This window comes from Theropithecus gelada, chromosome X, assembly GCF_003255815.1.
Source record: "Theropithecus gelada isolate Dixy chromosome X, Tgel_1.0, whole genome shotgun sequence".
NCBI classification, from domain to species: Eukaryota; Metazoa; Chordata; class Mammalia; order Primates; family Cercopithecidae; genus Theropithecus; species Theropithecus gelada.
Window position 1 is genome coordinate 152485057 of NC_037689.1, and position 11311 is coordinate 152496367.

Below are 11311 nucleotides of genomic sequence, written 5' to 3' on the forward strand. Positions count from 1 at the left end.
ATTATCACTTTGAATTATCTTTGAATAAAATCACATCCCCCAAATCGTCAGGAAGTTAATATTGGGGATTTAAATACTACATATTCATCTAATACAGTTGGCAACGGTGTGATGCAGTTTATGATTGGTATAGTCCATGACCATTTTGCTTTCCCTTCAGTGCTGCTTTGCCACTAACCTACTCTATTTTCTTTTAGCCTTACACATCTGGACTCAGTAACCAAGATCCATAATGGCTCGGGTAAGAATTTTTTCTTGAGTACTCAGCATTTTTTCTGAGTATTTCTCTGAAATACTCAGCTGACAGAAGCAAATTTAGTTTAAGTGAGTGAAGTGATGGGTACAAGTTGTCCTCAGATTTCCTTTCCCAAGGGTTTTCCTGATCCTGATCCCAACATTTCTTTTGAACTCTGGGGATCCATGAATACTATAAATACAGCTTAGAGTAAGACAGGAGGAAAGACAGGAAAGAGCTTTATGATAGACCTACTCAGTGATATACTGGCACACGTTTAACAACCAGTTCTCAAGGAGCAGGAGGTTTGTTCCTGATTTGTTATGTTTGGCGGTTTCTGTGGTGTAATGCCCCTGGCATGGCTGGTTTCAAGCAACTAACATGGCATCAACTAGCTTACAAACTTCTTGGAATTTTAATAGTTGGCTTTTGTGAGCTGGCATGAATTGGTTCCAGCATAACACTACCAGGGCCTGTCATGGTGGGAATTGAAAGAGATGGATGGATAGACAGATAGACAGATAAAAGGGAAGGCATGAGGGAGAAAATCTTTTGATGTCAATAAATATAAAAGTAATTTTTATACAAGGCAAAGGAACAAAAAGCTGAATACAATGTTTATACTAATTCACTTGTCCCTAACATACACATTTCCCCAGCCTCACTTTCTGTCTGAGTAACCCTGACTTCTGGGTCATTCTGTGCACTCTTCCCCAGTTACTTGCAAAGTCACCAGTGAGGAAGAAAGGGAGGCTTTTGAGTGTTATAGGCAGTTACTTTTCAAAGAAAAGGAGAAATGGCTTGGTCTATCTGTCCCATAATTTTGGTCTCAGGATAAAACATGACAAAGTTAAAAGTTGGTAATGTATGATATATAACCATATTCTAAAGCCACAGTAATTTAAAAAGTATAAATAATAGTTCAAAATAAACAAATAGATCAGTGGAACTGAACAGAGTCCGGAGATAGGCCTATGTATATATAAGAATTTATATTTAACAAAGATATTACTTTAAATAAATGAAAAAAGCATGAATTATTTATTAAATAGGATTGGGACAGTTCACTTCTTTGTTCATTCAGGAAACATTTGAGTGCTATTCTAGGCACTGAGGTACAGTGCTGAACAAAAGAGACAGTCTTAACCTTCATGGAGTTAACATTCTTTTATTTCCATTTGGGGGAAAATGGATTCCTACCTAATACCCTACACAAAAAATAAATTCCAGATATATTTAAACTTTTACTATTATGGTACAACCACTTTAGAAAAGAGGTTGGCAATTATATTTGCCATATGTCATACTAGTTCCTTTCCTAGGTATATACCTCAAAGAATTGAAAACAGCTGCTCAAAGAAAAACCTGTACACAAATGTTTACAGCAGCATTATTCACAATAGCCAAAAGGTAGAAACAACACAAATGTGCATCAGTGGGTGAATGGATAAACTGTGATATATCCGTGTAATGGAGTACAACTCAGCAATAAAAAGAACAAACTACTGAAACATGAACAAACAGGATGAGTCTCAAGAACATTGTGCCAGGTGAAGGAAGCATTACACGAAAGGCTACATACTCTATGGTTCCAAATTCAAGAATAAGCAAAACTAATCCATGATGTGGTAGCTGCCTGGGCCCAGGGATGAAGGGGCATTGGATGCAAAGGGAACTGCAGAGGGGATTGTTTGAGGGTGGTGGAAATGGTATATATCTTGACTAGCACTGGTTACATGGGATGTCTTAGTTCATTTTGTGTTGTTATGAAGGAATACCTGAGGCTGGGTAATTTATAAAGAAAAGAGGTTTATTTGGCTTTACAGTTTTGCAGACTGAACAAGAAGCATGGTGCTGGCACCTGCATTTGGTGAGGGCTTCAGGCTGCTTCTACTCGTTACAGAAGGCAAAGGGGAGCCTATGTATTTAGATACCATGTGGCAACAGAGGAAACAAGAGAATGGGAGAAGGGCCAGGCTCTTTTTAACAGCCAGTTCTTGTGGGAACCAACAGAGAAAGAACTCACCCCTGAGGGAGGGCATTAATCTATTAATGAAGGACCCACCCCCATGACCCAAACACCTCACATGAGGCCCCGCCTCCAACATTGGGGGTCAAATTTTAACATGAGGTTTGGGGGGCCAAATATCCAAATTATAGCATGGGGTATACATTTGTCAAAACTCATAGAACTGTATACTTTAAATTGGTTCATTTTACTGTCTGTAAATTATACCCACAAAAGCTCATTTTATAAGTTAAAGAAATATAGGAGGAAAATATAAGAATTTTTTTCAGACTCTAGGAAGATGATGGCCTAAGTATAATGTGAAAACCTGAACTCACAAAAGGAAAGACTGACTAAATAAAAATTAAAGACTTTTATGGGCCCCTACAAAAATAAAAATGTTAATTATTATCTTTAAAAGAAGTACGGATTAAGATAAGATGATCAGTTTTTCACCTTTTCAAAGATTAAATTGAGAGACTATTAGGTGAGGATGTGAGGGAAGTGAACAGTCTCACTGTTCCTGGAGATATAATTTGGTACAATCTGGAAAATACTGGATAATTAGTTTTAAAGTGTACGTGTACTTAGATCTAGCAATTTCACTTAACTGCAGTCTTTAAAATAGCAAAAAACTGGACAGTGGCCATTTCAGTGACAGTCACATATTATGAGAGAGAAAAAGATACTTACATTAGATGGAATTTGTTTTAAAAGAGTACCTTAGAATCTTTGTCTTACCATGAAGCTGAACATTCACAGTAAAGCATAAAAGATGGTAACTCCCTTACTCTTCATTCCTCTGTTCTTCATTTTAAAAGAGGAGCTCTCAGGCGTATTCAATTAATGTACATTTCTGCAATATACATGACAGTTTATATGCCTACAGGGCGCTCTGGAAACGTAAGTTGCAGAAGGCAGACTTCTGGCCCATTAGGAGGTTTTGATGGTTTATAGCAAGGGAAGGTCTGAAAGGCTGGGGAAAGGAACCCTTTCGTGGCTCTTAGCCCTTTTGCCTAAGGGAGTAAAGAGCTGGCCATCTTTCTGCCAGGCTTTCGTCTGGCTTATGGATTCAAGATAGCCTCAGAATGGGTATTTTCTATGCTCAGCTCTTCTGTTTTTCCCCTGGCTGGGCCCAGAAAAATTGTTTACCAGTCCTACTTATTACACTTTTTCTACTTCCTTCTCCAACCCCTTCTTTCTGTGCTCATGGTTGGGGGTCTGCTGGTGATGGAGTGGGGACATGCTAGTGGATGGTGCTTTTCCACAATTATTCTCATCTTTATTTTTCCTATTGAAGTGTTTACCAAGAATCTGTGCAGTCAGATGTCAGCAGTCAGCGGGCCTCTCCTACAGTGGCTGGAGGACAGACTGGAGCAAAACCAACAGCATTTGCAGGAATTGCAACAAGAAAAGGAAGAGCTTATGCAAGAACTTTCTTCTCTAGAATAAATCAGGAGACAAAATGGGGTAAAAAACTTCTTTTTCAATTTGTGTACTAAACACAGTCTGAAAATGCACACAGCTCACATCCAGGCAGACAATAGAGTAGTTCTTTTTATATCCCAGTAGATAAGTTTTCACATGCAATCAGCACAGGATGTCTTCCTGACAGTTTAATTAGAGTTCACTGAACCCTCCTACCTATAACTGACCTATAAGGAGCTTATGCAAGAGAATTTAAGTAGAATATGAAAGTTATTTTTAAAAAGGCTATATAGGTGGTACATCGGCAAGGAATATCTTAGAATAAAATGTCTGGGGAGTATATTTTAAACATATTTCCCTTTCTTTTAACTTGGAAGTCTTTATTTTCATTTTCAAATACATTCACTCGCTAGAATATTTTATGTTTCAATTTTGTAGGTATGATGCTTATGTTGGACAAGCAAATAATAAATCTAGTGTCAGTGGAAGGAAGCACCCCACCTCTATGCCCTCATTGAGAGGGCAGTGTCTTCCTTCTTAATTTCTAAAATATATGTTCCGAGATACCTATCAAACATTGAATCTCTGAAGGTACTCTTTAAACAAACATGAGTTCTAGCATATTTGACTCTGAAGTAAATTCCTACTGAGCAGATTCTATCTGCCTAGGAATTTCCATTATAGTATAAATGTGTTTCTCCAGAAACATTTAGGATTTAGGATGTAATAAAAATCATGCTTTTAAAAAGTTTGGTTGCATTACTCTTATCATGTAAAAGCACAAATGATAAATGTGTCTTCAGAAAAGACATACTTTTCTGTGTGCTTGTTGCATACTGGAAACAAAGTATGCTTGTTGGATACTGGAAGTTAGGGCTGATTTTGGTTTTTGTTTATCCTTCTTATTTTTCAAATTTCAAAGTGTTGTCCAGAAGCACCTGCATCAGAATCACTTGAAGGTCAAACCCTATCTCTAGGGATAAAACCCAGAAATCTGCATGAACTCCTTAGCTGATTCTGGGGCATACTCACATTTGAAAACCACTAGCCTTGAGCATATGGAATGTATATACTATATTGTCCCTAATTTCCCACAGCCACTGTTCTTCTCTATTCTTTTTATTTCCCTATAGGAAAGATGAAAATATCCAGTATAAAGTTACTTAAGCTAAATCAATTTTGAAGAAGAAAAACTTGGAGGACTCACATTACCTGACTTCAAGACTTACTAAAAAGCTATAGTAATCAAGATAGATGGTATTGGCAGAGGAACAGACACACAAATCAATGGAACAGATGAGAGAACCCAGAAATAAACCCATATAAATATGCTCAACTGATTTTGAAAAAGTGCAAAAGCAATTCAATGGAGGAAGAATAGCCTTTCTGACAAATTATGCTGGAGCAATTAGACACCCATAGCGAGGAGAAAAAAGAACCTCTACTTAAACCTCACATCTTATATAAAATTTAACTCAAAATGTATAATGGACTTAAATGTAATACATAAAACTATATAACTTGGAAAAAAGCCACGGGAGAAAAAGCTTCAGGATCTTGGGCTAGGTGACAAGTTCTTGGACTTTGCCCCAAAAGCACATCCATAAAAGACAAAAACTGATATATTGGACTTCTTAAAAATTTAAAAATTTGTGATTTAAGAAGAGGAAAAGATAAGCTACAGATTGAGATGAATTTGCAAACCATATATCTGATCAATTTGGCACATATAAAGTGTGCTAAAAACTCAACTCTAGTCAGGCATGGTAGCCCATGCTTATAATCTCACCACTTTAGGAGGCGTGCTTGAGGTCAGGGGTTCCAGACCAGCCTGGGCAAGACAGTGAGACTCTGTCTCTACAAAAAAAATTTTTTTTTTAATTAGCTGGGCACCATGACACACACCAGTAGTCCCAGCTACTAGGGAGACAGGAGGATCACTTGAGCCCAGGAGTTTGAGGCTGCATTGAGCTATGATCACACCACCACACTCCAACCTGTATAACAGAGTGAGGCCTTGTCTCAAAAAAAGCCACAAAAGCTCAACAATAAAAACAAGCAGTCCAATTAGAAAATGGGCAAAAGACATGAATAGATGTTTCACTGAAGAGGATCTATAGATGGCAAGTAAGCATATGAAAAGCTGTTAAACTCCATAAGTCATGAGGGAATGCAAATTGAAACCCCAGTGAGGCTATGACTTACTTATCTGAATGGCTAAAGAAACAATAGTGAAAATACCAAATACCAATGAGGATACAAACTGAATATTTTATACGTTGCTAACAGGAATGTAAAATGGTACAGCCACTCTGGAAAAGAGTTTATAAATTTCTTATCAAGTTAAACATAATTTTTTAATCAAGTTAAACATAAGACCCCGCAGTTGTGCTCCTGGACATTCATTCCAGAGAAATGAAAATCTATATTGTACTTGTACCCAAACATTCATAGGAGCTTTATTTGTAATAACCCCAAACTGGAAACAACCCAGATGTCCTACAACAGGTACATGGTTAAACAAACCATCCATAACTTGCAATACTACTCTGGAATGAAAAGGAACTAACTGTTGATACAAGAACATGGTTGTACCTCAGGGGTATTATGGTGAACAAAAAAGCCAGTCTCAAATGGTCACATACTGTATGATTGCATTTATATAATATTCTTGAGGTGACAAAATGATTGAAATGAAGAACAGATTAATGGAATAGGAATTGGAGGGGCTGTGGGATATGTATGACTGTAAAGAGATGACACAAGGAGTTCCTTTGTGCTGATGGAACAGTTCTGTGTGATTATGATGATTATGATGTTGATTATAGCATTTGATTATGAGGTTAAGCACATGAATCTATACCTGTGCTGAAGTTGTATGGACCTACATACACACAAATGAATGCATGTAAAATCTGGTGATACTGAATAAAGTCTGTAGTCTAGATAGCAGTATAATATCATTGTCAATATCTTGGATATGAAGTTGTGCTATAGTTACAAAACTGTACCACTGGAGGAAACTGGGTAATGGATACGTGGGACTCTGTACTATTTTTGCAACTATAAGTATATAATTATTGCAAAATGAAAAGTTGTAAGTTTTAAGTAAGAAACTGGGATGTATGGTACCTATTTTATGAAGTGAGAAAAGGGTGATAGAAAATTTGAGGGGAATAAAACAATTGGAATATTTTTACAGGCCAACCTTTAGCACAAGTCCTTTTCCTTTTCTGGGTTTCATTTTCTTTAGGAATAGAATGAGATTAGAGTACTTGACCACCAAGGTTTCTTTTAGCTCAGTGTCCAGTCTTTAAAAGTGTTGAGCATCACAAAAAACAGTGGTGTGAACCAAGATGTATCATTATTTTCCCAGCTGCACCAATCTGGCTTACTTTTACACAACCCTGTATCCCCTTATGAACACTAGATTCTCTATATTCAATCACATCCAAGGGTCTCATGGTAACTGCATATACTTGTTCTCTCTGTTTTCTTATCTCCTATAATTTCAGCTCATTGCCTTGTGACCTCTGCCCACAGCACTTCACTGAAACTACTCCTGCCAAAGTCACCAATGATCTCCACACAGTGAAAGTCAATAGTTGCTTCTCCCATCCTTAATGAACCTCTCAGTATTGACACAGTTGGTTACTCCTCCCTGAAATCTACTTCCTTGGCTTCTCTTATTTTCTTCTCTGGCTAGTCTTCCTGTTGTTCTTTTCTTCTCTAGCTGTTCCTTCTCAAATTCATTCATAGACTTCTCTATCTTTGCTTACCTATATGCAGTTGACATACAAATCTGTATTTGTCCACGCCTCTATCTGAACTCCAGACCTACATTTCCACCTCTCTACTGGACATTTCACTTGGTTGTGTTTTTAAATTTCTAAATTTTTTTTTTTTTTTTTGAGGCAGGGTCTCACTCTGTTGCCCAGGCTAGAGTGCAGTGGCATGATCATGGCTCACTGCAGCCTCGACTTCCTGACCTCAGCCTCCCAAGTAGCTGGGACTACAGGCATGCACCACCATGCCTCACTCATTTTTTTTTGTATTTTTTTGAAGTGACAGGGTTCCACCACATTGCCCAGGCTGGTGGCAAACTACTGGGCTCAAGCAATCCACCTGCCTCGGCCTCCCAAAGTGCTAGGATTACAGGCACGAGCCACCGTGCCTGGCCTCCACTTGGCTGCCTTAATGGCACATAAAAATTAATATATCTAAATCTGAAATCATAGTTTTCAATCTAAACTATATTCCCTTCCAACATTTCTTACCTCAGTGAATAGTGAATGTAACATCTATTTGCACAAACCGGAAACCAAATAGACATTCTTAACACCTCTCTCCATTACCTTCTAAACTACTTATATTGATAGAGTTATAGCAATTTGAAATTCTTTTTCTAACCTAGTAATCTGAGTAATTTGTAGGATAAGCATGTCAGGGGAGGGGCAGGTACATGGAGGTGTCAGTGCCTGATGGCTGAGGAAGCAGGCTAGGATTACTGCCTGGAGGTATCAAAGTTTCCAGCTTTGTGGCTCCCTGGTCGGGTGGAGGGGCAGGGGGAGAGATCCAGTGGAAGCCATGTTGTGCCAGTGCCCTCAGGGTGAGGAGGCAGCCAGCAATGTGCTACATTAGGCAAATAACTAAATTGATTGAGCGAAGAAGTAAATCTGTTGAGGAAAATGGGAGCTAGGTTTCTCAGTGTCAGAGAAATTATTTGAAAACATGGAAAGGCCAGGCGCAGTGGATCATGCCTGTAATCCCAGCACTTTGGGAGGCCGAGACGGGTGGATCGCGAGGTCGGGAGATCGAGACCATCCTGGCTAACACAGTGAAACCCTGTCTCTACTAAAAATACAAAAAAAAAAAAAATTAGCTGGGCGTGGTGGTGGGCGCATGTAGTCCCAGCTACTTGGGAAGCTGAGGCAGGAGCATGGCATGAACCCGGGAGGCGCAGCTCGCAGTGAGCCGAGATCTCACCACTACACTCCAGCCTGGGCGACAGAGCGAGACTGTCTCAAAAAAAAAAAAAAAAAAAAAAAGAAAGCATGGAAAAGAGGAAGGGTAAAATGAATCTCATGGTATTGGATTAAAATTGGAAAAGAGTTCATTAATATGAACTATTTTTCAAAGGAAAAAGAGTATGTGTGTGTGTGTGTATATATATATACACACATATACGTGTGTGTGTGTATATATATATGCACACAAACAAACCCTATACATATATATCTCAGAGCTGAGAAAGGTATGTGTATGTGTATTTGTGCATACCTTTCTCAGCTGTGTCCACCAAGACAAACTAAAAGTGACACCCAGTGTCTTTGAGCACACCTAGCACCAAGATGCTGATTTTCAAATCCTCCACTAAAAATGGAATTGAATTGAGAGTCCAGAAATAAGCCCACACATCTACAGTCAACTGATTTTCAACAAGGGTACAAGACTATAGGAGAGAATAGTCTTCAACAACTGGTGAGTGGACAAGTGGATATCCACCTGCAAAATAATGAAGTTGGACCGAGACCCCACACAATATATGAATATTAACTCAAAATGTATTGAAGACTTAAATTCAAGAGCCTAAACAATAAAAACTTTATAAGAAAACAGTAGTAAATCTTTATGATCTTGGTTTTTGCAATGGATTCTTAGATGTGATACCAAAAGTGCAATCAACAAATAAAAAATAGGCAAATTGGAATTTATGAAAGTTAGAAAATTTTGTGCATCCAAAGACATCAGGACAATGGCAGAAAATATTTGCAAATCCTATGTATAAGAGTCTAGTATGCAAAATATATAAAGAACACTGAAAACAACAAAAACCAAACAGCACAATTCAAAAATGGGCAAAGGACCGAAATAGAAATTTTCCAAAGAAGACCTACAAATTGCGAAGAAGCACATGAAAAGATGCTTGACATTACTAGTCACCAGAGAAATAAAAATCATGGGATACAACTTTATACTAACCAGAATAAAAATGTAAGAGAATAACAAGTGTTGGTGAGGGTGTGGAGAAATTGGAACTTTTGTACACTACAGGTAGGAATATAAAATGGTATAGTCAATTTGGAAAATTGGCTGATGGTTCCTCCAAAAGTTAAACAGAGAATTACCATAAGACCTAGCAATTGCATTTCTAGGTGTATATCCCACAGAACTGAAGACAGAAATTTAAATAAAAACTAGACAACCCAAATGTCTATCAACCAATCAATGGGTAAACAAAATGTGGTCTGTTCTTTAATGGAATTTTATTTGGCCATAAAAAGGAATGAGGGGTAGGAGGAGCAGGAATAGAGGGTTGATGGCTAAGAGGGATGAGGTTTCTTTTTGAGGTGATGAAAATATTCTAAGTTGAGTGCAGCGATGGTTGTACAGGTCAATGACTATACTAAAAGCCATTAAATTGTTCACTTTAAATGGGCGAATTGTGTTGTATGTAAATTATGTCTCAATAAAACTTTTTTTTTTTTAAAAAAAGACACAAAAGAAACTTTCCTGCAGCTCCAGCTGACCCTGCAGGCTGGCCTCTTCCACTCTGACCTGTGCTCCCTAAGCTCCCTGCGAAGGAGATAAAATGAGCTCCTGGTCTGCAACAGCTATTGGTTATTGTAATGTCTGCTTTTGTTTAAAAGGAAAAAAGACTCAACTCCTTATACAGTTTGAATTGTATCTATTTGGGGATCTCTGAGTTTCCTGTATCTGGATGTCTAAATCTCTTACTAGACTTAGGAAGTTTTCAGCAAGATGACTGGATGATCATGTTTCAGCCTCTGTGAGACAAACGTTACAGCAGCAGATGGCACAAGACCCAGGAGCCTGGGGATGAACGTCACTGGAATCCACACACTCATCAGATCTGTGCTGCCCAGGCAGCAGGCACTATTGAAAGATGGCATGGACTCAAAGGAAAAACTGAAAGGACAGTTGGATGGCCAAGGCTCAGCCTCCAGTGTAACACACACGTATGACAGTCAGTTTGGGCTATAAATGTGACAGAAGGATACCTATCAAAATGTAATGTTTAATTATGAAGTGGGGAAGGAGGAAGAAGCTTAGATGGCTGTAAGAGACCAAATGAAACAAGTGCAATTAGCACTGCATAATTAATCTTTCTCACTCTACCTTTGTTCCTTCCTGCCTACCTCTAGGACCATGGGCCACTGGGATTTGGGGTAGCAAAAAGGAGCCAGGGGTTAGTGATTCTAACCTGGTACTCCTTTTACCACCTGGGTATGCTTGCTGGATTTGGATAGTTACAGACATTGACGATAATGATCCTGAGATGATGGTGCTCCATGCATCAGAGATTAGAGATGTTACAGGTACAAGGGATACAAAGAAAGAACTGCTGGGCCATCAGGGACAAGTTGATATGGTTTGCATGTGTGTCCCCTCCAAATCTCATGTTGAAATGTGATCTCCAGTGTTGAAGGTGGGCCTAGTGAGAAGCATTTGGGTCATCAGGGCGGATCCCTCATGGATACCTTGGTGCTGTCCTCACGATGATGAGTGAGTTCTTGCTCTGAGTTCATGTGAGATCTGGTTGTTTAAAAGAGTAGCACATCCTTGCCGCTTTGCTCCCACTCATGATGTAATACATCAGTTCCCCCTTTGCCTTCCAC

At 38.7% G+C, this 11311-nt stretch overlaps 1 protein-coding gene across 2 annotated transcripts in view; it reads left to right on the forward strand.

Moving 5' to 3' along the window:
- Positions 1 to 6626, forward strand: part of BRCC3 (BRCA1/BRCA2-containing complex subunit 3) — a 47490-nt gene extending 40864 nt beyond the window's left edge. For both annotated transcript variants that reach the window (XM_025372372.1, XM_025372373.1), the window contains exons 9-11: positions 198 to 241; positions 3544 to 3713; positions 4805 to 6626. In XM_025372372.1, coding sequence (XP_025228157.1) covers positions 198 to 241; positions 3544 to 3695 — 196 coding nt within the window. In that variant the 3' untranslated portion in view covers positions 3696 to 3713; positions 4805 to 6626. The remainder of the gene's footprint in view (positions 1 to 197; positions 242 to 3543; positions 3714 to 4804) is intronic.
- The last annotated feature ends 4685 nt before the right edge of the window (positions 6627 to 11311 follow it).